The 26667-nt window shown below is 49.1% G+C and overlaps 1 protein-coding gene across 4 annotated transcripts in view; it reads right to left on the bottom strand.

Moving 5' to 3' along the window:
• The window catches only part of eIF2beta (eukaryotic translation initiation factor 2 subunit beta), a 90207-nt gene that overhangs the window by 49679 nt on the left and 13861 nt on the right, over positions 1-26667 (bottom strand). For all 4 annotated transcript variants that reach the window (XM_037428085.2, XM_037428086.2, XM_037428082.2 and 1 more), the window contains exon 6: positions 26269-26417. In XM_037428085.2, the coding sequence (XP_037283982.1) occupies positions 26269-26417 (149 nt within the window). The remainder of the gene's footprint in view (positions 1-26268; positions 26418-26667) is intronic.

Here is a 26667-nt window from a genome sequence, read left to right as displayed (position 1 = left end):
CACGTGATGGTTAACAGCAGCAGGTAACTTTGGCCAGTAGTACTTGCATCGTAGTCAGCACAATGTTCGGGTGTAGCCTAGATGACCAGAAGTTGCTTCATCATGGCACGCTTCCATAATTTCTTTTCGAAGAGAGGCAGGCACGACGACGGGCAAGTGCGGGTTACCAGTTGGTGCGAAGTTTTTCTTATAGAGAACATCGTTTCGCAAGCAAAAACATGGCAGTCCTGTAGCAAATAACCGCGGCACGTCTTTACGTCGTCCTTCTAAATATTCAATGAGTGGTAACAGCTCGGGGTCACTGCGCTGCTCTCGTGCAATAGTGGCCGTGTTGACAACTCCCAAGAATGCCCCGTCGATGTTTTCGTCATCAGGAGCGACAGTTTCCACTGGCGACCGTGAGAGACAGTCAGAGTCGGCGTCGGTGTGCCTCTTCCCAGATTTATAGACGACGGTCATGTCAAACTCTTGAAGCCTTAGGCTCCAGCGTGCTAAACGACCTGATGGATCTTTAAGGTTGGTGAGCCAGCACAAAGAGTTGCTAACAACCTTGAAGGAACGGCAGTACAAATACGGACGAAATTTGATGACTGCCCACACCACGGCGAGACACTCTTTCTCGGTGATCGAGTAGTTCTCCTCCATGCGATAGAGAGTTCTGCTGGCGTAGGCTATTACTCTTTCACAGCAGTTTTGCCACTGCACCAGAACGGCACCTAGACCTACATTGCTGGCGTCAGTGTGAAGTACTGTAGGGGCGTCCAGGTCGAAGTGCGCAAGGACCGAAGGTGTTTGCAGGCGTTGTCGTAGTTCATTGAATGCCATTTGCTCCTGTTCCCCCCAAAAGAAGGGGACGTCCTCACGTGCGAGTCGTGTCAATGCCGCCGCAATACACAAAAAGTCCTCGATAAATCGCCGATAATAGGCGCACAACTTTAAGAAGCGTCTCACAGCCTTTCTGTCACGGGGTGCAGGAAATCGCGCTACGGCATCGATTTTGGCCGGGTCAGGTCGAACACCCTCGTGACTGACGACGTGGCCTAGGAAGCTGAGTTCGTTGAAACCAAAATGACATTTCTCTGGTTTTAAAGTATGCCAGCCGAGCGTATGGCTTGGAGTACGGTGAATAGACGGCTGAGATGTTCCTCGAATGATGCTGAGAATACAACAACATCGTCCAGATAGACCAAGCATGTTTGCCACTTCAGGCCCGATAGTACGGTGTCCATAAGACGCTGAAAAGTGGCTGGCGCCGAGCACAACCCAAAAGGAAGCACCTTAAATTTATAAAGGCCATCAGGCATCACAAAGGCCGTTTTTTCACGATCTCTCTCGTCGACTTCTATCTGCCAGTAGCCGCTTCAGAGGTCCATTGAAGAGAAACAACGCGCATGACGCAGCCGATCGAGTGAATCGTCTATGCAGAGCAGCGGATAGACGTCTTTCTTCGTCACTTGGTTCAACTTGCGATAATCAACACAGAAGCGCAAGCTGCAGTCTTTTTTCCTGAGCAAAACCACGGGGGACGCCCAAGGACTTTTCGAAGATTGTATGACGTCATCCGCGAGCATCTTGTGTCTTCTGAATCTTCTCGCACTCTTTCGAAGCCACACGGTAGGGATTCTGCCGAATCGGTCGCGTGTTGTCTTCAGTAATGATGCGGTGCTTGGTGAATGGTGCTTGCTGGACCTTTGACGTACACGAAAAGCAGTCTTCGAAGTGATGTATAAGTTCAAGCAGGCACTTCCTATCAGAGGGCGGTAGCGTGAAGCAGATGATTTGATTGATTGATATGTGGGGTTTAACGTCCCAAAACCACCATATGATTATGAGAGACGCCGTAGTGGAGGGCTCCGGAAATTTGGACCACCTGGGGTTCTTTAACGTGCACGCAAATCTGAGCACACCGGCCTACAACATTTCCGCCTCCATCGGAAATGCAGCCGCCGCAGCCGGGATTCGAACCCGCGACCTGCGGGTCAGCAGCCGAGTACCTTAGCCACTAGACCACCGCGGCGGGGCAGCGTGAAGCAGATGTCCACCGACAAAGTTGTCGAGGCGGGGACAGTCGCGTCATCTGGTTGCAAAGCAAAACAATCCCCGGTTTGGTCTACATCGTCGTGGTAGGCAATTGCGGTACCCTTCTGGATTTGACGGCGCTTGCTGCTAAAGTTTGTGAGGATCACTTCTGCCTGCCCACCAGTAAGCGCCAGGACGCCCCTCACGATGAAATGCCTTGCGTGAACAAAAGAGCGACTATGTGCTCCGCTATCACATCTTTATAGCAAGGCCACCCACTGGACACCGACACAAGGCAGCAGTATCTCGGTGAGAGTATCACATCGTCGGCTATTCGCAAACGGCCGCATAGTTCGTCGCTGCTGTTGTCGGCATACGGATGAGCGCAAAATGTCACCATATGTTGAGGGATGTTGATAACAGCACCATGATTTTGAAGAAATTCCATGCCCAAAATTAACTCTTTACAGCAGTCTGGCAACAGGACGAAAGTGGCTACGAAGCTAGAATCCCGGATGCGAAGTCCATTTACCCGTGGGAGTCATCAGCTGACCACCAGAACTCCTTATGAGCGGCCCTGTCCACGGTCTCTTTACCTTTCTAAGGCGGTCGGCGAGCTCTTGTCGTATGATTGAGAAGTCGGCGCCAGTGTCTACCAGTGCTTTAACATGATGTCCGTCGATAAGAACACTAAGATCGACACGTACAACTTCATCGGCATTAGTATTCGTCGTCGTATTCATCGTCGTTGTCGTCATACCACAGCTCTTGTCGTATGATTGAGAAGTCGGCGCCAGTGTCTACCAGTGCTTTAACATGATGTCCGTCGATAAGAACACTAAGATCGACACGTACAACTTCATCGGCATTAGTATTCGTCGTCGTATTCATCGTCGTTGTCGTCATACCTTCTTGCGATGATAGGGGGAACTTTTCAGTGTCTCGACGATAAGCAACCTTACCCCCCCCGAGGTTGCAGCAGTTAGTTTCCCTGGCTCGGGCATGACGAACGGCCTCTGGTGACGTCCGCGTAGCTCTGAGGAAAGTCACGGTGACATGCAGGTGATGGAGATCGCCAGCGACGCGGTGAGGTTGCTTGGCCAGGCGACGGTTGATCGGCATCGTGGGCACGACGGTCTTCAGAGCGGAAAGAAGCGGGACGAGAAAAGTTCCGGAACCCGGAATCGCCATGACGGCAATAGTGGGCAATGTGACCGGGTTCTCCGCAGCGGAAGCAAATAGGTCGACGGTCGGCCATGCGCCATAGGTCAATTCGGCGAACTGGTGGTCGTCTCGTATAATCCCGTTGCCACCAAGGTACGGCAGCGGGTCGTGGCTGGAAGGGCGTCGCCACAAATGTCGGTGGATGGCGACGGACCACATCAGCGTAGCTCGCTGGATGTGGCTCAGGACTTGGCGCGGGTGGTGTAATGGCTTGCTTCAACTCCTGGCGGACGATTTCGGCAACAGATGCGACTGGCGGTTGGGTAGGGGAAACGCAGAGGGCCCGAAGTTCCTCACGCAGTATTTCCCTAATAATTTGTCGCAGGGAACTTTCGCATACGACAGTGTTCTGAGCTGCAGCACTTACTGCCGTGTGGTTCAGCAGGCGGTCAAAGTGTCCGTATCGTTGTCGCAGTGCGCGCTCGATGACAGTCGCCTCTCTTATGAATTCATCTACTGCTGTAGGTGGATTTCGTACGAGGCCTACAAACACTGGTTCTTTGACACCCTGCATTAGATGACGCACCTTCTTCGCCTCGGGCATGTCGGGGTCAGCTCGTCAAAACAGACGGATCATACCCTCTGCGTACATGGCGGCTGTTTCATTGGGTTTTTGTACGAGAGCCTCAATCAGTTGCTGTGCGCGATCCCGTCGGTCCGTGTTCGAAAATGTGGCGAGGAGCTTTCGACGGAAATCTTCCCAAAATTCGAAAGTAGCCTCGTGGCTCTCCTACCACGTGCGAGCGCTATCTTCCAGGGCGAAATATGCACGGCCAAGTTTGTGCTGTTCGTTCCAGTGGTTAGATACAGCGACCCGTTCGAACTATTCGAGCCAGTCCTCGACATCCTCGTACTCTTCCCCATGGAAAACTTCAGGAACGCGAGGATGTTCCAAGAGTCACCTGCGAGGGAAGAGTGGTCTGCGATGGAAGGGTAGCCGTGGATGTGGTAGGAGTTGCCATGCTGGTTAGAGGCGGAACAGGTGCGGACTCCGGACTTAGGCCTAGTAGGCGCAGATTGAATCGGTGCACCGGAGTCGTGACGAGGGGCTGGGTCTCTGGACTAGGTGAACGGGTCCGAGCAAGACTGTCCTGCATCCGGTTGTAGGGTCCAGCACCTCCACCAGTGTCACGACGTCAAAACAGAGGTCTTGCCGCAGAGATTGAGAGACCAGAAGCAGGTCGATCTTTTTAATTAGAACGCGCAAGCGAGTTGTTCTTTTTCGTCCATTTCGTAGTCCTTCGTGGCACATGCACAACTGCCATCGTCTTTCTTGAGCAAGCACCTGACAATATCACAAAATAACAATGCAATAAAAGTCAAAACATAGTTTTACAACCATGCTAAACAGTTGCACGCAGCGCGAGTGCGGACGACGTCAATCAAAATTTGAAAGTCGCACCTTTTACGGCAAAGCGCCATCTCTCGAATGCAGGAGAAAACTCTTTGCTGATAGCACCACGCAAGCACAGCGGCAGAAAAACAAAGCGCATGGCCTTCACATAGCCTCCTCTATACTTCCTGCGCTTGCCACGTCAGCCGAGCGCGTTCGTCGGCAGTCGGCTCCCACTCCTTCCCATTTCCTGGGATTACGCCGCCAGATGCCGTGGGGTGGCACCAGCCCCGTTGAGGTGACGCTGTAGCTGCTGGTAGCCATCATACCGTGCCGAACGGGCTCGCATGTTGCTGTCGCAACGATAAGCTGACCTCTCACGCTTTGTGGTAACACACACGTTGCTGCTACGGTTTGTCATATTAAATGTTTACTGTCTCCAGCCCATCTGTATGAAGTTTATCAGCCCACTACTTCTGAACTATGCACCTACGGCCACTGACAAAATAGACATTTACAAGTCATTCTTGAAAAAGCCTCTAAGCAGGAAATATGTTAAGCTTTAAAAGGTGCAGCTTTCATATATCTATGTCATTTTTTGTCTGAAAATACAATATTTGCGTGTCCATCATGTGCCACTGAATTATTTGCTGACCCCCTCCCCCTTTTTTTTACTACCAACTGGTAAATTATTCCTTACATGTCTTGCTATCTCATCCATTTGTTTTCATGAAGATACGGCACGCTCCTGCTAAAAAAATGATACATTACTAAATATATCTAACAAATTTCTCATGCAATATAATAAAAAAAGAACTGTGCTGTGTTCAATGACACTTCCGTTTGTGTTCAACCATAGTGCAGGCTTCCTACCGGCAATTATCATTTGTACGAACGTGGCAATCACAAATAAATGGAAACTAAATACCACACGGTGCGCACCACAGAGTGTGTTCGTTTCCCAGTCACACCAGTAGTGTTCCACAAGTACCCCTCGTATGTCGTGTACCACTGTGAGCTTTTGAAAAATGGCTGTTTCTATAGTTAGAAGGCGCGAAACCAGCGAATGCGGCATAGCGGCGCGGTAATAACCGCGAAATTGCATTTTTGGGCCATCTACTTTTCGGCGCTCGAACAGTCGCGGCGGCCTTGCCATTCAATGCAAGTGGCGCCACCGCGAAAACAAGCGGAGACTCTCCGCAATTCCTCGACGGTGCGCTCCCATTGTCCTCCCAACGACGTAGCAGCTCGGAAAGTATAGAGGAAGCTATGCCTTCAAACGGCGGGCGCGCGGCTTAGAAAGACGCTGCGCGCTCTCCATCTCGAAGGCTATGCAAAGCACAACCGCACTCACCGCACTGTCATCTAACGCTGCGTTTTATTCACCGCACTGTCATCTAACACTGCGTTTTATTGCAATAGCACTTATATGGACACTTTCGGCTGGGTTTTGCCGCCGACGTCGGCATCACTCACCGTATATGTATATGTATCTCTATATATGAAAACTCGAGAAAGAAAAAAAGCCGCCTGTGCTCGGCCCCCGGCTCGTCCGGATGCGCCGATGTGCGCTAATCTCCCACGCGTACTTTACTTCGCGGATGGGGGGGGTTGGGTGCTTGTGTGTGCGCACTTATTCTTTGGTGAGAAGAATCGCGCACCTTTGTCTTTGACCGGAGCAATGGCGTTTAGTTGCCGGGCGCACAAAGATCACTTTGCTTGCTGAAGAGTTTGCGAAGAGAGCGTGCTTTCCGAACACAGAGAAGTAATAACTGGAACACTTGTTTGCACTCCTCTGTACCTGTGATTACGTTAGGTGCATCGTTTAAGTTTAAACAGCGCGTTACGTGTCGAGCGGTAAACGTTGTTAGTTCTCTCTCGTCCTGTGTAGGTTGTTTTCGTGCATCATGTGTGCGTGAACAGCACGCTGCATGTTTCGATCTGCTAGCCGTTCTCTTTTTTCACATTTGAAGTTGTTGCCATCGCATTCATTGCTTCGCCCTTGCGGTTAAACATTTGTCTTGTTGGGTTTGTCGTGAACTTAGTTGGGACACCTGCTGCGCAGGGCACATTTGACTGGCACGCTAGCTACATGGCTGGTTACAAACAGCATGCGCTGAAGCATTGGAACCGATGGCTGGACAACACTTCGGCATTGATCCGTGCGCTTTCGTTACGGGAGAAAACAAAAAAAGCTTCGGGCTACAAAAGAAGATTTGTCGCGCATTCATGCGAAAAATATTTGTCACGCATTCATGGGCCCAAACAAGCAAAACCGTCATGCGAAATTTTCGTTGTTTTAACACGCTATTTTTTTCTCCCGCATAATGAACCCTTCCCCCAAATTAATGTGAATTTTTCTGAAAAAAAAAAGGGGGGGGGGTCATAACGCGAGTAAATACAGTAACTCTTTCGCTACTGCGGGAAAAAGGGAAGTTTTTACTATGCGTAAAAAACATTCTTTTTGCAGCTAGATACCAATGCCTCATTTAACTTCTTTGGTACCAAACTGTAGGTAAAAGAATGTTTTGTAAACATTGCATATATATATATATATACTACACACATTCAGAAAAAAAATGTTTATAATGTAAAGTTTATACAGTGATTATACAATTAATGCTTTGAAAGAGAGGATCTGCCATTCTCCAGAGCCCGAGACTACCGGGAAAAACGGTATTACCAGAACAAAAGCCTCCGAGATAAAGGGTGCTGCTCACATCACACTTCCTCCCCATGCCACTATGACACGTGCTCACATGGGGAAAGCCGTGCTGGGTTGTTGGCTGCGCGCTGATGACGTTTAACTGACATTGCGTCACATTGCCGAAGTTGATGGAGTGATGACGTTGGGCTATGCCTTCCCCTCCATGTGGCGGAGAGGCTGCGCGAAAATTTGAAACCAGCTGAAACGAATGTTCTAACCCATGTAACTTCCTTAATATAGCTTGTATATGCAAAATTCTTGCTGCAGCATGTTCACATAGCAAAAGTAAGCATCTTTCTCTTCACTACAATTTTTGGACCTCGGCACTTGTTGACTGGCTTCTTAAAAGAGCCAGTCAACAAGCTCCAAAAATTTTTTTTTTTTGCACTCCCAATGAAGCTCACCCATTCGAAGAGTACATCGCGGCGATCATGTTTTCCAAATAGCATTTACTTGCATAATACCGTATTTGCACGTAAATAATGCGACCATTAATATAACGCGAGGAGGATACCATCGGTCTCGACGAAAAAAAAAAAGTTTATTATGATTATAACGCAAGGTGATGCAACTGTAAACAGCCATCAAAGACAGGACGCCCGCAGGGCTTTACAGTCGACTCCTCTTAAACGGAACGCGAAGGGGATCCATAAAACTGTCTCATTTATCAGAAGTTTCAAGTAGACTTATTTAGTGAACGAAGACCTTTATTCAAATTGCACAAACCTCACCTTACTCATGAGGATGAGTAGGAGAAAAAGAGTAGTGAAGAGTGGTTTGTTTGGCAAGCTTGAGTTGTTTTTTCACAAGGTATGCACCCATGCCTGACAAACTAGCAAGAAATTCTGGACAAGTCTCATGCTCAAAATAGCACTGCAAAAGTTCAACAGCCTCTTTAGCTGATCGGTCTGGTGGCACCATTGCACTGGCAGTATTGTTATCATATTCATTGCTGGAAGGTTGATCCTCATCTTGCACTTTGGCAATCATTTCCTCGACAGCCTCTCCACGACAGGTACGAACATTTTCATCGATTCGTAGAGCTGCAGCGTGAAAGAGGCAGAGGGCATGACTTGACTGAATATTGTCTCAATGTCCGCATCAGCAGGGCTTTCTTCTTCATCAGGTACTGCTTTCTTGCACTTGAAAGCCAGCATGGTGAAAACATCTGTGTATTGTTGTTGCCTTCACTTGCTCCCAGGCACAAGCCAAAATGTGGATGAGTTCCAATAAATTTATGCTGAAGCATTTCCCGCTGCCTGCTCTAAGAAGCATTTGATGGAGCAATTGTCAGGGGTAATGAACTTTAATGTTCTGAATAACCCCTTGATCCATCAGCTGGATCACTGCCGTTGCATTGGCTGGCAAGAACTCCAGAGTGATGGCTTAGAGTCCTTGAACCTGACCGTGGGCTGGGCAATTATCCACGATGGAGACAAACTTCCTGCCCTGCCTCGTAAATCTTGCGTCTTCCTCCCGAAGCCAGTTTTCGGAAATGGCCATGGTCATCCATGCTCTTCTGTTCGCATGGTACGCAACGGGAAGGTGCCGAACGCCTTTGAAACAACGTGGGTGCCTTGATTTTCCTATTACCAACAGCTTCAATTTCTCATCTCCTGCCATGTTTGCACCCACCAGCAGTGGTGCAATCTTTACTGCGTTTTCCTCCACAACAGGCTTCCAGCAGTGGTGCAATCTTTACTGCGTTTTCCTCCACAACAGGCTTCACCTTTGAAGGTGAGAGTCTTTGATGGAAGCGCCCTATAAAAAAGACCCATCTCGTCGATGGTGAAGACGTCTCCTAGCTCAAAGCTCATCAAAGTTTCCTTAAGCCGCCCCTGTTGCCAGTCGGTGCAAATGTCTCTGTTGACTGCACCACTCTCACCTGAGATTGCTTTGAAGACTAGGCCATGGCGTGTTTTGAAGCGGCTGAGCCATCCGTTGCTTAAGACAAAGTTCTTAACACCTCTTTGCATGTTGATCTCTCGAGCTTGCTGCTCGAGAATTGGTCCGCTTATGGGCAAATTAGAACTCCGTGCACACTTGATCCACAGAAAAAGAACTTTTTCTAGTTGTGCATAAGGCGTCCACATCTGTTTAGATGCAAAGGTCCCGTTCTTAAAAGTGTATTCAGTCTTTTCTCTTGTCTTTCGAGATCCGCGACAGCGTCGATTTCGGGATGTATTTTTTTGCCATCTCCGTCTTGGGCAGGCCGCTTCGATCGAGCTCCAGAATTTGCAGCTGTTTTTCAAATAAGAGTGCATGGTGCGGCCGCTTCCTTTCCATCAAGCCAAAATAACACAGTGATTCACCACACTCATCCGCACAAATAGGCCTAACGCACATTTGACTCGCCGACTCGGCTCACACAGCCACAAACGAGAATGGCTACTGGATTGGCTCGTCTCGATCTCAAGGTGTTGCCATGATTGTGAGACTACCTTTGGCTTGAGCGAGCCTATGCTGTTTTTAGAGTTTGTGCCGTTTAATCGTAGGTGACCAATCAGCACTGTTTCGATTAACTGATAAATTTTGCTGCACAACACATAGAAATCCAGCCATATGAGCCCGTTTAGTTCCGTTAATGAGGCATTTTCGTTTAACAGAGTTTTGTTTGTTGGGAGTCCACTGTATTTATATTTGTGGCAGTCAAAAGTGCTATAATCACTGGCTTGCCTGATCCTGCATCATTGCTGCTATAGTCTTTGTCACTGTCGACAAAACCGCGTCGTCGTCCCGTGCCGTCCATACTGTACGAGAGGCAGCACTTCAAGAATGCCCGTGACACTATTGCCGACGGCGAGGCCACCCAAGCATTGTGTATCCATCAAGTGACCTCGGTGACTGAAGCTCTCTTGATGCGCCCGATGAGGTCAGTTGGCGATTGCTAGACTCCAGCCACTGTTCGTACTCCCAGCGTACGAGTGGCAGGAGCTGCGAACAGAGGAATGATAAGGTCAGTGTTGGCCTTGCAGAGCGCTTCTTTCACCTCATCGGTCAAGTGGCCTCTAAATGCGTCCAGCACAATCATACATAGCTGGAGTGTTGAGAAGTGCGCCCGGACATCTCCCCCGCACAACACGGATCCACTCTGTCATCATGGTGCTGTCCATCCAGCCCTTATCATTGCACCTGACGTGCATCCAGTGTGGGAATATCTTATTCTTCGGCAAAGTCTTCCTCTTAAATATGAGAAATGACGGCAGCTTATGCCCGCCCGCCGTGCACGCCAGCATCACCGTCACCTGAGTCTTTTAGTTACCCGTTGTGCGAATGCGCACCTCTTTGGTGCCGAGCTCATCGACTACATAAGCCATCCACAATGTCCAAAAAGATCAAGGTCTAATCTGCGTTACCGATCTGGCCTACGGGGTAGTTCTCCCTTCTCATCTTAATCACGTACCCCTGAAACTCAACGAGTTTCTCCTCGTACTCGACCGGAAGCTTCTGGCAAATTGAAGTCCTTCGGGGAAGCGAGAATCCCACACGACGCATGAACTTCTGTACCCACGAGCGACTGGCTTTGAAGGTGTCATGGGGCACGCCGGCCTCACGTGCAAGCTCCTTTGCTTTAATCTGCACAAGTTAGGAGTTAACAGGCAGAAACTGGCCACGACGTTAGCGCACAAATTCCGCTTCGATGTGCGGGAAACGGCCGGTCTTGGGCCCACGAAACGTCTTACGTGTCGGTGCGGCTTGAAAAATGAGGTCCTGGAACTTCCTCCAACCTCGAACAATAGGCTCTGTCACTCCGAGATGCTGTGCCGCATTCGAATTTCTCCCATGTTCAACCACCAATATAGCCCATTTTTTAAATGCGGCACTATATTGATTCCGTTTGCTCATGATGACGGGCAATGCGGAAGAAAGAACATAGAGACGACCGACCTCGAGGCGTAGGAAGGCGTTCTGTGAGGCGACGTTTTTCCGAATGATTGTTATCCACGTGTTGCCAATGGGGCTGCAATGGCGCTAGCAGCACTAGTGCAGAATGCGACCACCGCAGCATACCGTAGTGGCGCGCACGTCGACTGCTGCACCGAGCGGCGGTGCTCCGAGCCGTCAGGCGGGCATCTGCGCCACGGTGCCTTCCCACGCGCGGTCACTGAAGGCGCAAGTCGGAATAAAATGTGCTATGTGGGGCGACAAAACAATGAAGGTCCTGGAATGTGCGGCGCACGTTACAAGGACGAAGATTTAAAAGAGAAAAAAAAAAGGCTCGAAAAAGTTTCGCGCTATATTTTTGCCACTTTTTGTCATGAACCCGAATATAACGCGAAGTGCCTTCATCACTGGCAATTTTTTGGGGAAAAAAAAAAAAAAAACTCGTTATATTCGTGCAAATACGGTAGGCGCACTCCTTTGGTCACAGAAAATTAGATTTTTTTATTTTTGCACAACGACCTAACCAACGTGTTTTTCGAAATAAAACTTGAAAAACATCCATGAGCACAAAAAGAAAAAGGAAACTGCTATTCCATCAATTACTGATACCCTCCAAATTTTCACACTCTTCTGTAAGTGAGGCTGTCAGAGTTCATGTGTGCAACGCCCGGGGCTTGACTGACTCGTTCCCAATCACCACCATCAGAGACACACACACAAAAAGAATTCCATTCTGCAAGCGGCTCAAGTATATTGTGGTCGTGTATTTAACTTTGCTTCCACCACGGTGAATTACGCAAACTACTCAGCTGGATTTAAAACTGAAGGCAGTGCAGTACGCGCTGGAGCATGGCAACCAGGCTGCACGCAGGCATTTCGGTGTTGGAGAAACCAGTATTCGGTACTGGAGGGATCAAGAAGAAAAACTTAAGGTGGTAGGCCACCTTCAAGTCTTTTTTTTTTTTTTTCATGAAATAAACTTTTAGGGTTTTGTTTTTTTGCACGCCATATTCATTCACATATATGTTGCAGCAAAAAATATCCTCCTAACGTCATTAGTTTGCGAGTTACAGCAAGTTTTCTATACCCTATGCTCCTATAGCAAAACCGAAACCACATTTCCAACTGTGGTTTCGGTTTCGAAAAATCGCTTTCAAAAGCAAGTGTTGTTTCATCTATACTAATGTTATTCAAAATGCATTTTATTGTGACTGTAATATAAGATGATGTCATTAAATACAACTTTGTGCTTAAAAGCCTTCGTTAATCTCTAATAACAGCCACAAGGGGAACACACGATGCTCGTCGGAATTTTTGTTGTTTGCCTTGGTCAGGCTACGTCAGGCTTCGTTCTGGATTTGTTCCACGTGTCAACGCTACTAGGGCTGTATCCTTAGGCCACCTGGACCATATTACGACCAGCATGGGGAAGTGCAGAACACAGAAGACGAGGAAGTGAAAGTTTGCTGGAAATCGCTACACGACGACGAGGCTGCATACTGACACAGACGCCGGTATTTCGGCGACCGCAAAGAAGCTTGGGGACATAAACAAGGCGTACCAGGCCCCAATAGAGAATTCTGCGCTCCAAGGAAACAGGATAATGGACATTGGTATTCTTTCTTCGGTGTTTTCATCGCTGGCAAGTTCCAAATGCATGAACACAACACTGAAGCTCGAGGAACGCTCTCACCAAGGGATATGCTCGGCTTGTGCAGTCGTGTGTATCGACTGTGGATTCAGGCGCCCATTGTGACCCTTTTTACAAGCTCGGAAATCTTTTGTTTACGTTTTTCTGAAAATAACAATTTGCTCCAAATGTTGCGACGCAAACTTTCATAACGTATTTCTCAGCGTACACTTTGAAATGAAATTTTGCACAATTATTTACAACATATATATCCGTGCAGTGAACTAGAATAAAAGAAATCCATCGAATATTTTTCAGTTCACAGCTTAATTCTCCAACAGGTTCAGTCTAAATTGGCTCTTTTCCACGTTTTTTTAGCATTACTTCCTTGATATTCACTGCATAATATTTATTATAGTTCACTGCATAGCTCCAGCCATTAGTTACACACATGTCAAAGCTTCACTGAATAAAGCCACCCATTAGTCACTTATCACAGCTGGCGTGGTTAGCCCTTTTAATGCAATTTTTGACAAATATTACCTCCCAATAAATAAATATTCAATATTTTGCACTGTAAATACCTGGGTAAATTAAATAAGACATGCTCGTTTAAGGAAAAAGTTACTTCAACGCTGCCTGCCCTTAAAAAAATTTTTGTTTTTGAGTGGCCTACCACCTTAAGGCGATGAGGAAGACACGACAGGCTTTCCGCGGTGCCAGGTATAGCTAAAAAACATAACCCTTGGAGCCACAAACTAGCCGGCACATCAAAGGACCGGCCCTGATTAATTTGAATAATATAAAGTTCCTTACATCCCACTTTTTGTATGTTAATTCGAAAACCCACTTAATTCAAAGATTTCTCACGGTCCCAGCGACTTTGAATTAACGAGGTTTTACTGTAATTGAAATCAGCCTAACAGACTATATATAGACTCCGATTGAGACCTATAGGGGGCGCTTTGAAAGGCGTGTGCAGCGCCACTTGTGATGCGGCGGGCGTGCAACGTTGAGAGTTCTGTAGCAGACAGCAGCTCCTCATTGCTTTGACAACTATGGTGGCAAAAGCGCCCGTGGCCGGCGCATTGCTTTTTCGAGCAGGATTTCAAGGTATCGTAAGGAGAGATTTTTTGGCAATGCCCCTATGAATAAATCAGAAAGCCTGCTCGAAAGCAGACACATTTTACACGTTCGTGAGTGCCTTGCTACCCGTCGTCAATACTGACGACAAATGCGTGCGTCAGGTGTGTACAATGCAAGATGCTTGCTTGACAACTAGCGCAGTAAGCTATCATTTTCTCACACTTTGAATATTATTGATGTGTGCCCACTACTCATGTACTTGTATAATACTCGGAGCATGTAGATGGCTCCACAGACACTCGCCGTGTAAATTATGGTGAGTGGATGGCGCACTCACGTGTTGCGGCTTCGTGCCAGGTGATTTTCTGTCATCGAGTCTCGCAAATCTGCCTTTTCCGTTTTCCTGTGCTACCCTCTGCCGTTTTCGTAGGGTTTGGTAGAGGCCGGAAGAACTGGCATTGCTAGAATGAAGGCCTCCGAAAACGGGAGTCATTTAGCGACTTTTTCGCTAGGGAAGGGCGCATGCGCTGCGGCATCGTGGAAAAGGCAGACTGTGTTGCTTGAAATTGTCCCAGCATCATCCTCGCTCATCACGATTGAAGTCTTTACCACACGGCTCACGCAGCTATACCAAGAGCTTGAGGCCGAGGCGAGACAGACAACGTACTATGATTTCGTCCAAAGAGTACGCCGCAGTCCCGTTTAGTCTTTCGCTTCACCTTGTAAAGTGGCAATCCCTTCGGTCACGATCACTTCGACAACCGTGATGTCCCTCTCATTCACTACAACCTCTTCCATTCTGTTGCTTTCTGAAATGCACATGCGTTGCTACATAATTGGCGAAGCTTCGTTTTTCAACCTGTAGACCTGCTACTCTTCACCATGCGCCATTTCTTCCTAACATGCATATTGTTTACCAATGAAAGAAAACAAGTTCTGGATGAACCACTTCAAAGTATGGGATTCAATTTATCACTACTGGGGGTTCTTTCCTATAGGGCTACAGCACTAGGTTTCAGACCAAGGAGCGTTGCGATGACGAATGAGATTTACTATGCCAGAAGAATCGAATTGCATGCTAAGGTTATCTAAATCAAGCATATTAATAAACAACGTTAGTGCTTTTTTCGTTAATTAAGCTAATCACTTGTTTCGAAAACGATCTATTGCAAAGCCCCCCCCCCCCCCCCCTTTTTGAGATTATCGATGAATTCCTTTTAGTGTAGGGGTTTCGAGGCTGCTCGGCCCAGAACCCCGCAGGGAAGATGTGGAGCCAGACCAGGAGCATTGTTTATTCCTCTAAGCCTCAGCCGCAACTGCCTGCTGCCAGCGGCTGCCGCGTGCCCCGAGCACACCTGCGATCGTCATTGTCCTCTCTTTTCACGATCAGGGCGCTTGCTGCCGCTGTTCCCATACTGCCTTCTCCCCCTTTAGAAAAAAGTGGGGAAGGAGAATGCGGGCAATGTAACAAAGCTAGCCCACGCAAATGTCCTGGCTAACCTTGCCCACAGCAGGTCGTACGTGGCCACATGTTGAATCAGTCAAGGCCCAGCTCCTCGTGGCACTTCATGAGCCACAAGGTGCGGAAACTGTTAAGTCGCACGGCGAAGGCAACTCCGCCGCCGCTCGAAGACGGAGGCACATTGGACTTTCTTAGGTTGACGGCCATGGTCGTCAGCGAGCGCATGACAGAACGCCAATGCTCCTGGTGCAGCATCGGTCCCCGCGAGTCGTAAGCCATTGTTGTGTGTCGTTGCAGTTGGAGCTGTCCGTAAAGTTCACGCAGCGGGGCAGCCGATCCTCCACTCGGTAATCTTCGAACGCTGGTGACCCCGGCAGCCAGGGAGGTGTGACGTTCCCGTAGAAGCTTTGACTGCGACTCCCTCCGGTACCCGATTGCTTTGGTCGGCGAGGACGGCCACCTCACGCAAGGTCAGACACACTGAATCAGTAGCTTGCTTAAGCTTGTGGAAATTGAGGCTAGTCCGCTGCCTTTGCACGGGCTTTGCCACTTTTTCTGCCGTTCTCACGTCCCGACATGTCTCCCCTCCTCCGCTGTCTGCCGCGCTGGGAGAGCGGAGTAACGTTTAACCCCCTCACCCGGTAGCGGATGTTGACTGTGGCGCCGCGCGCGAAGTCTCCAGAGAGGTTTTGCGCGCGTGCGTCGGGGGCAGGCAGATACTCTCCGGGAGAGCCACGCAATCTTTTCCGTCCATCGACTCCCGTCGCTCGGGGCTCGTCGGACTTTGCTGATGGCGCCTCGCGCCCTAGGCGAACACTCACCTTTCGTTGCCCCTCTGCGTACGCTCAGCCGAAGGGTGGTACGGTGTCCTAGTGCGTGGCCAGGCTACGCCGACCAGTCTTCCTCCGAGTCAACGCGAGCGCCTTTGCCCTCACTTGAGCAACCGGGCCTTGGTCCCGGTGTGTCCGTGAATCACCTTTACCACAAAGACGTGCTCGTGGCACCCTGTATAGTAATTTTATGCCCGTGGCGTGGATAAGCCTATTTGCTTTCCCGCCACGCCTTTGCAACGGGCTGTACTGCGTTTTGTGTTGCCACAGAAAAAGTGATGCGACCTTGAGCAGTATCGTGTTCTCGCCATGGCGACGGTTAACACGTGCCCTGCGGCTCGCTAAGACCGAACTCACGCTAGTGGCCGTACTCCTTCAGGATACGTGTCACTACAAGCTGCAGCTTTCTACAACTGCTCCATGTTTTCTGTCGCCCTCACCATGGATTTCGGCAGCTGTGGCATCATTTCTTCCAGTCTGGGTTGATATTTGTCCACTTGCTGCTGCCTTGCCTCAAGCTTCTCCATCAGTTACTTGTTTTCTATCTGATTGATTGATTTGTGGGGTTTAACGTCCCAAAACCACGATATGATTATGAGAGACGCCGTAGTGGAGGGCTCCGGAAATTTTGACCACCTGGGGTTCTTTAACGTGCACCCAAATCTGAGCACACGGGCCTACAACATTTCCGCCTCCATTGGAAATGCAGCTGCCGCAGCCGGGATTCGAACCCGCGCCCTGGGGGTCAGCAGCCGAGTACCTTAGCCACTAGACCACCGCGGCGGGGCTTGTTTTCTATCTGAGCCAGTACAAGCGTCTCTTTCAACTCTGCAAGCTCTGCCTGTAGTGTCTCTATTTCTACTTCACTCTTCTAGAGACTGTTCTTGAGGATGGTCTCAAACTGCAGAACTAGACTGAGCTGCTTCTTCAAATCCGAGACCTTTGGCGACAAAGCCTTTTGGCCAGCTTCGAGCCCTTGGATACGCTCCTGTTTGTCCTTGCTCTTTGCTTCCTTCTTGCTAAGTTCCAATGTTAGTGCCTGCGCTTGACTGGCTCGGTGGTGGTTCTGCTGGGCCTGGACGAGATCAACACACGGAGATCAGCTACCTGCATTCGTAGCTCGTCCAGCTGTGACTCTTAGAGCCCACGCTGCCGTTGGCGTTCTTCTCTGTGGCTGCGCCGTATGTTTTGCAGTTCAGAGTTAATCTCCAGCAAGTACCCTTGAAACTTGGCACACTGCGGCTGCAGATCCTTGAGGTGCTTCTGGAAATCCTCAGCCTGTTCATGCGCCTGCGCTGCTGTGAGTCCTCAGACAACTTGTTCTATAGAGTACAGACCTTGTCCTCCAGTTCAGAAATGCGGTTGTCCTTCCCATCAATGATGGTGGTTGCCCTGGATTTGTAGACGTCGTACGTGTGCTTGAGTGTGTCATGTTTATGAGTTAAGGGGGGACGTGGCAAGTAAAACTAATTTTTTTATTAATGTACTGTTTGTGATGCAATTTGGTGTGTGTATGTGGATGATTGTGAGGATTCCAAATATGAAAACCGTTTTCAAATACCTCTTGTACTTTTTGAGTTACAAGCATAATTATACTAATTAATGCTCTTCACACTTAAAGAGATAATTATTGCTAAATGAAATTATTTTTTCATATTATTATGTTCCCAAAGCATCAACTTGTGCAAAGAAGCTATTAGTTGATTTTTCTAGTTCTTGTAACCATAAATAAAATTTCCAAAACATGAATGTTGTTTTGCGCACACATCGCAGTAATTATAAAATGTGTTCTAAAAATTTTAAATGATGAGTAAGAAGAGAGATAAAGCTTTATTGCACTGCTAAAGGCCTCCTGAGCCTAGTGCAAAAAACGGAACGACTCTATCAGTCTTTGTTAGAAAATGACGGATGTTCTAGCGAAGGCACATAGGCGAAAATCAAGAGTTGAGAAAACTGACTTTGAAAGTTCACTCTTGTTTGGAAGTTCACAACATGCCTAAAACACTCAGAATCCTCCTGGGCAGTAATCCTGAGATGCTGTGGCCTTGGCCTCTGTAGAGCGCAACCCAGTTTTGCGCTTCTTTGTCGTGGAACAATGCGCCTTTTGAGCCCTCTTTACCCTTTTGGCATCCTTTTCGGCTGCTCGCCGCAAAGAGCAGTCTCCTGGATTGAAGCCCAGTTGAGCAGTGATCTCTTGCAGCGCACTCTTGCATCCACCATTGAAACGGCAGACTGCATCTGCAACTGCACTTTCCACACTTCGAAGGGAGGCGAACTGGCTCTTGGACTGGAGTGACCAAATGAGGCTGTTCATACTCTCCACAGCGTTCTGGGTTTTTCCCTGCGCACACCTTTCAAGGAGCTCTTTGTTCGAGAGGCGCTTGTAGATTGGCAGCAGTGCCACTCGCACGTGAGGGGGCAGTTTATGTTTGTGAGGCGGCAGCGGCTCTCCCTTGGCCAATGCCTGATTGTGCGGGCACCAGGAGTCAGTCCCACTTGGGCACAGGTTGTGGTGTGGATCCTGGTCTGTGGATGTTACATGGTAATAAGTGGCCATGATGGCCCTCTCCATGCCAGGAACATCGTTGGGGTGGCTCTTAATGGCCCAGCCATAATAATTCGTCAACTTCTTTATCAGGCCCTGCGTCAGCCGGCCTTTGCCACCCATGCTCAGTCCTCGGCCTTTGGATTTGTGCTCATCAAGAAGGTTGCGCAAGGAAGTGCCCATTCTTTTTTTCACATGGTTCACACACTCCTGTTTCTTAATCACCATGTAGCCATACACCTTGTCTTGCGTGAGGGCAAGGTACGTACGGCTGTCACCGTCGCAGAGCACATTGATGTATCGAAGCTTGTACTTGGTAAACGATCTTTCAAACATGATCCTAGCTGCTTCTACTTCCATTTGGCCTGCATTAGCATCGGTGTTCTTTTGGCACTGTGGCTTGTGTTTCTCAAGCCACTCCTCATAGTTGTCGTCACCAGGCTTGGGGCCAACAGCACAGCCTTGGCAGTAGTTGGACAGGACACAGTGGTCCAAGACCAAGCCTGTGTACAGCTCGATTACACAGCCCACGCCAATATGACTTCTGTGCCCCCTCGTCATCCACGTGCCGTCGTAAATGACGTCAATGTTGCCTGGCACTCCTCCTAGGTCCTTGTAAATGTCATGCACCTTCTGTGCACTTTCTGCTTCAATGCGGGTGGCAGCTGATGTGGTGGCAGGGTGGCTGTACTTCCTTTGCAGTCTCTGGTAGGACTTGTGGTGCAGTGCTCGATGCGAAATGTCCATCGCAGAAAAAATGTCATTTATGGCAGATTGTTTTCTGCCAACTGACTGCACAGCCCTCAAAACACGCACGTTTACCTCAAAGGGGTTCGTTTTTTGTTGCCCGGAGCACCTCGGGGACGACCACGCACTGTTCACTCTGCCACAATTGCCACAAAAAAGTTCCATCCTCGCCGCGAGTCCAAGGCAGTGCGTAGTCTCGAGGCGTATCGACCCTTCGTCGCACTTGTTGCACTTTACTGACGAAAGCAGACCGTTCAGCATCTTCTTATTTACAATGAAGAATGTGGAGTCCTTACCGCCGTCATTTTCGTCGCAGCCTTCGTTCAGAAGCTCGAGCTTCCGCTTTGAAGCGGACTTCGATGCTACGGCATCCAAAACATCCCGCCTTGTCTGCGCCCGCTGCGCGATTTCTTCACTGCTCGGAATCTGGGCCGAAACTCGCGATAGAATGTTCGACGCGCGCACGCCCGGAGTTGCAACGGCTGCCGACGCGGTGCCACCGCAATCGGGTTCGCGAGAGCGTCCATCACGGTCGACGGCATCCGGCGGTCTGACATACGACGATGTGGCACCTTCCACACTCTCGGCCTCACAACAATCAGCGAAGGGTCTGAGTAGAGGCTCCGTGACGCTTGAAGAGCATGCTCCGTCCGGAACTGCGACTGGGACGGCAGCCGCAGTCGTCTGCCCTTTGTTCCAAGCTTTCCGACGCTTGCCGTACTTGTGGACGCTCCGGAACTTTTTTTGCGGCAACATAGCACCGCAGTATGAGCAAGCACTCAGAAGAGACCACCGATGTAAACAAAGCTTGGTAAAAAAAGCACGCGAACTATCACAAAAACAGCAAACTGGCAAAAAACGAAGCGCACGCCGGATGATTCTCGACACGGCGGCCGCAGATGCGCTCGCGCTTCCAAGGTTGCCAAGGTGCGCGGCGCAGCTTTGACCAGTAAGAGGTCGCGCCTGCTACCACGTGACCCGCGCAGCTCGTCCACCCAAATCCTCGCGCAGCTCGTCCACCGCGCAGCTCGTCCACCCAACTTTACTTGCCGCGCCCCCCCTTAAGGGGGGGCGCGGCAAGTAAAGTGCCGATTTTGGTCAAAATATGCGATTTTCTGATTTATTTTTTTTCGTAATCTTCAGACCTTCAACTTCCTTGTTCTAAAATATTACAGCGAAACGTGCGCTACAAATCCCGCAAATAGTGTTTTTGCCGAGGCTAGTCGCCGAAAAGTGCGAAAAAAAAGCCCCTGAAACGGTGTTGTTCACGCCGCACAAACGCGCCAAGTTGTTGACCGTGGGCCGCCATTTTGGTAGCTTTGGAAAGAGGAGAAAGCCGGCTTCCCGATGGTCGCGGTCTCGTATTTCGCCGAGTGAAAATAAAAGCGCGAGGAGCAAGTAAAAAAACGAAAACGAAGAACGGCAATTGGCTGCGCGGGTCACGTGGTAGCAGGCGCGACCTCTTACTGGTCAAAGCTGCGCCGCGCACCTTGGCAACCTTGGAAGCGCGAGCGCATCTGCGGCCGCCGAGTCGAGAATCATCCGGCGTGCGCTTCGTTTTTTGCCAGTTGGCTGTTTTTGTGATAGTTCGCGTGCTTTTTTTACCAAGCTTTGTTTACATCGGTGGTCTCTTCTGAGTGCTTGCTCATACTGCGGTGCTATGTTGTCGCAAAAAAAGTTCCGGAGCGTCCACAAGTACGGCAAGCGTCGGAAAGCTTGGAACAAAGGGCAGACGACTGCGGCTGCCGTCCCAGTCGCAGTTCCGGACGGAGCATGCTCTTCAAGCGTCACGGAGCCTCTACTCAGACCCTTCGCTGATTGTTGTGAGGCCGAGAGTGTGGAAGGTGCCACATCGTCGTATGTCAGACCGCCGGATGCCGTCGACCGTGATGGACGCTCTCGCGAACCCGATTGCGGTGGCACCGCGTCGGCAGCCGTTGCAACTCCGGGCGTGCGCGCGTCGAACATTCTATCGCGAGTTTCGGCCCAGATTCCGAGCAGTGAAGAAATCACGCAGCGGGCGCAGACAAGGCGGGATGTTTTGGATGCCGTAGCATCGAAATCCGCTTCAAAGCGGAAGCTCGAGCTTCTGAACGAAGGCTGCGACGAAAATGACGGCGGTAAGGACTCCACATTCTTCATTGTAAATAAGAAGATGCTGAACGGTCTGCTTTCGTCAGTAAAGTGCAACAAGTGCGACGAAGGGTCGATACGCCTCGAGACTACGCACTGCCTTGGACTCGCGGCGAGGATGGAACTTTTTTGTGACAATTGTGGCATAGTGAACAGTGCGTGGTCGTCCCCGAGGTGCTCCGGGCAACAAAAAACGAACCCCTTTGAGGTAAACGTGCGTGCTTTGAGGGCTGTGCAGTCAGTTGGCAGAAAACAATCTGCCATAAATGACATTTTTTCTGCGATGGACATTTCGCATCGAGCACTGCACCACAAGTCCTACCAGAGACTGCAAAGGAAGTACAGCCACCCTGCCACCACATCAGCTGCCACCCGCATTGAAGCAGAAAGTGCACAGAAGGTGCATGACATTTACAAGGACCTAGGAGGAGTGCCAGGCAACATTGACGTCATTTACGACGGCACGTGGATGACGAGGGGGCACAGAAGTCATATTGGCGTGGGCTGTGTAATCGAGCTGTACACAGGCTTGGTCTTGGACCACTGTGTCCTGTCCAACTACTGCCAAGGCTGTGCTGTTGGTCCCAAGCCTGGTGACGACAACTATGAGGAGTGGCTTGAGAAACACAAGCCACAGTGCCAAAAGAACACCGATGCTAATGCAGGCCAAATGGAAGTAGAAGCAGCGAGGATCATGTTTGAAAGATCGTTTACCAAGTACAAGCTTCGATACATCAATGTGCTCTGCGGCGGTGACAGCCGTACGTACCTTGCCCTCACGCAAGACAAGGTGTATGGCTACATGTTGATTAAGAAACAGGAGTGTGTGAACCATGTGAAAAAAAGAATGGGCACTTCCTTGCGCAACCTTCTTGATGAGCACAAATCCAAAGGCCGAGGACTGAGCATGGGTGGCAAAGGCCGGCTGACGCAGGGCCTTATAAAGAAGTTGACGAATTATTATGGCTGGGCCATTAAGAGCCACCCCAACGATGTTCCTGGCATGGAGAGGGCCATCATGGCCACTTATTACCATGTAACATCCACAGACCAGGATCCACACCACGACCTGTGCCCAAGTGGGACTGACTCCTGGTGCCCGCACAATCAGGCATTGGCCAAGGGAGAGCCGCTGCCGCCTCACAAACATAAACTGCCCCCTCACGTGCGAGTGGCACTGCTGCCAATCTACAAGCGCCTCTCGAACAAAGAGCTCCTTGAAAGGTGTGCGCAGGGAAAAACCCAGAACGCTGTGGAGAGTATGAACAGCCTCATTTGGTCACTCCAGTCCAAGAGCCAGTTCGCCTCCCTTCGAAGTGTGGAAAGTGCAGTTGCAGATGCAGTCTGCCGTTTCAATGGTGGCTGCAAGAGTGCGCTGCAAGAGATCACTGCTCAACTGGGCTTCAATCCAGGAGACTGCTCTTTGCGGCGAGCAGCCGAAAAGGATGCCAAAAGGGTGAAGAGGGCTCAAAAGACGCATTGTTCCACGACAAAGAAGCGTAAAACTGGGTTGCGCTCTACAGAGGCCAAGGCCACAGCATCTCAGGATTACTGCCCAGGAGGATTCTGAGTGTTTTAGGCATGTTGTGAACTTCCAAACAAGAGTGAACTTTCAAAGTCAGTTTTCTCAACTCTTGATTTTCGCCTATGTGCCTTCGCTAGAACATCTGTCATTTTTTAACAAAGACTGATAGAGTCGTTCCGTTTTTTGCACTAGGTTCAGGAGGCCTTTAGCAGTGCAATAAAGCTTTATCTCTCTTCTTACTCATCATTTAAAATTTTTAGAACACATTTTATAATTACTGCGATGTGTGCGCAAAACAACATCCATGTTTTGGAAATTTTATTTATGGTTACAAGAACTAGAAAAATCAACTAATAGCTTCTTTGCACAAGTTGATGCTTTGGGAACATAATAATATGAAAAAATAATTTCATTTAGCAATAATTATCTCTTTAAGTGCGAAGAGCATTAATTAGTATAATTATGCTTGTAACTCAAAAAGTACAAGAGGTATTTGAAAACGGTTTTCATATTTGGAATCCTCACAATCATCCACATACACACACCAAATTTCATCACAAACAGTACATTAATAAAAAAATTAGTTTTACTTGCCACGTCCCCCCTTAAGAGTCCCAACTGACCCTCCGGCTGGCTGATGTGGGTAGCGTGCTGCAAGGTGACCTGCTTGAGATGATACACTTCAGCTGCAAGGGCAGCCTTGTCCCTCTCAAAATCACGAGTGCTAGCTTGCTCTCCTATCTTGTTGTAATATGTGACTGCCTCCACATGTTCATTTTCGCCATCCGCACTGCAGCCGGCTTTCTACCAGCCTGCAGAGCAGTCTCTCTCTGCGCAATAGTTGCCTACCATGTGCTGCTCGTCTTCTGCCTCCAAATCAATACGCCGCACATCATGGTGTCCTTTTCCTTTCTTCCTTTTTCTCCTATTGTCAACGTCACACTTTTCCTCCTATTGTCAACATCACCAGTAGCGCTATCGGCAGCTCCGTCTCGGACCGCACGGCGTGCACCTTTACGCCAACGATCTCCCATGCATCCTGGCGACACCAATGGGCCTCTGCCGTGCCTCCGTGGAGCTCACCTCCCCCTTCCAAAACGACAGATACGGTCGGTGTAGGCAGCTCGACAATTTGCTGAGCAAAGAGAACAAGCTCCTCGAGGGACGGAAAGGAGTGGCCCAACAGGTGTACCTGGAAAGGGGGATGGCATAACCGCATAACGTGCGAAACCTCAATGGTCTCAGGAGCAGTGGGGTCCGCCCGATGGTAGAGCTCCTGCATAGCCCGAACATAATCGCGCAGACCCTCTCCTAGATGTTGCATTCAGGCGTCAAGCTCACACCGGATACAGTAGTCGTAGGCGACCAGCAGGAAGTCTTCCCGAAATGCCGCAACGAACTGGTTCCAGGACTGAAAGAGAGGTTGAAGAACTGGTTCCAGGACTGAAAGGGAGTTTGAATAACTGGTTCCAGGACTGAAAGGAAGGTTGAAGACGCCACCATCGTTCTGCAGAACCGCAGGGCAACTGGGAAGACCCGCTGAAGTACGTCGGTCTCCGAGAAACCGCTGACAGTTAAGTACACGAAAAGGTCGTCGATAAAGCAAGGACAGATTTCCTTGAGTCTTGGCTGGAAAAGGTGGGACGGTGAGCTGCGTCATCAGAGCCAAGGTCGCAGACTGCCAGGTATTTTGATGGCCGTGGCGCAGGGGGTCTTCCCAACGATTCTTCTCGTTGAGCGCCAAATGTAGGGGTTTCGGGGCTGCTCGGCCCAGAACCTCGCAGGAAAGACGCCGAGCCAAGCCAGAAACCTTGTTTATTCCTCTAAGCCTTGGCTGCAACTGCCTGCTGCTGCCGCACGCCCTGAGCGCACCCGCGATTGTCATTGTCCTCTTCTTTACACGATTTGCGCGCTTGCGGCCATCGCTACCGTAATATATACCAAGGCACCGCCACTTTCATGGCAAATCCATCGTGGCGGCTTGCACCAGTTCAATAAGGGTCAACCAGCCCATAAAAGTCTTAGCTTGATTCTACCACGTTCGTGTAGTGCTGCTGGGCAGCTACTTGTGTTTATGGTAATATTCTGTGTAACACACTTGAGAAGCACGTACTGCTGGGCAACTCAGTTAGGATGCTATGTAGCTCAGTTCGCCCCTTAACTGATGGTTCTATTAACCAGGCAAAGCATTGATTGACCTTGTATTGCATTCCCCAGAACTGCAAAGGGTAGACAACAAGTTAATAATTATTAAGGTCCATTAAAGGATTCTATTAGCCATGATCTGAATAGCTTTGTTTTCTACGGCAGCAGGAACATCACAAATTATTGCCCCTGCAGGGGTGGTGTTTGAGACCAATTCAAGCATGCAGCAGCAGAATGACAGACGGCGAGGGAGCGGCAACCAATCACCCTTGACGTCTCGCAACCGTTATTTCGCGACCCAATAAAGCAGAAACAAGTCCAGAAACTGTGAAACGCCGTTTCCGCTGCACATGACGTGTACCTTTTGGTGGAATCGACTACACAGCAGTTCATGATTCTGATAAATTACGTGCTAACGGGCATTGGCAGAGCGTTTAGTTCTGCTCGGGTTCTCAACAGCTGTCTGCTCTGACGGCAGCAGGGCGGCGCGCCAGTCGCCGTGCATGGAGTGTATGGCACAAAAAATTTCATTGCCCTAGCCTACAGATTCACGAAACATCTTTCATAAATTGCATCTCCCCTTAAGCATAAGCTAGCAGTTGTGGGTGTTCTTTAACACTTCCATGCACCGGGACTTGATGTTCTCAGTGAATTAAGAAAAAAACTAAAATTTACCTTCTAAAAGTTATTTTATCTTTTAAACAAATGCATAAAAATGAATTGTACAAAAACAATGAAGAAACTGTCGACTGTCGGCATAAGTAGCAGTACTTAATTTCTCAAAGTTTTCAACTTCAGCAGATTGATTGATATGTGGGGTTTAACGTCCCAAAACCACCATATGATTATGAGAGACGCCGTAGTGGAGGGCTCCGGAAATTCAACTTCAGCAGCACACGGATATAGAGAACATTGCCATGAGAACATTATGAAAAATCGAACTTATGAAGTTACTGCGATGAACTTTTTACACCTCAAACAAAGCAGGTACACTTACATTTTGCAGATCTCCAGGAAATTTGCAAAGGAGGACTTCTTGGTGCCCACCTTCAGTACCTGAGGTGGCCGCATCACCAATTTCTTCTTCTCACCGGCCACCATGTCTGGGTTCTTCTCCCTCATGATGTTAAAAACCCGCTGCAAAAGCTACAAGGGCAAAAAGCATGTAATAGTACAAGGTTATTTTCTAGAGTGGACTGCACCAACCATGCTCGAAACAAATAATATTTCATGTCTCGGAAGAAGAAACCAAATCTCGCTGGCATATAAAAATAAGTGGCATTGAAAAACACACTATTTGACACCACAGAAGAACCTGTCCCTGAACACAACAGTAATCTACCACTTCAAAGAAGAACAACCTCAACAGCACAAGATAAATGACATCAAAGAAGTG

The sequence above is a fragment of the Rhipicephalus microplus genome, chromosome X (genome assembly GCF_043290135.1).
Source record: "Rhipicephalus microplus isolate Deutch F79 chromosome X, USDA_Rmic, whole genome shotgun sequence".
NCBI classification, from domain to species: domain Eukaryota; kingdom Metazoa; phylum Arthropoda; class Arachnida; order Ixodida; family Ixodidae; genus Rhipicephalus; species Rhipicephalus microplus.
The sequence above is the reverse complement of the archived record's forward strand: the minus strand, read 5'-3'. Positions and strand labels throughout refer to the sequence as shown.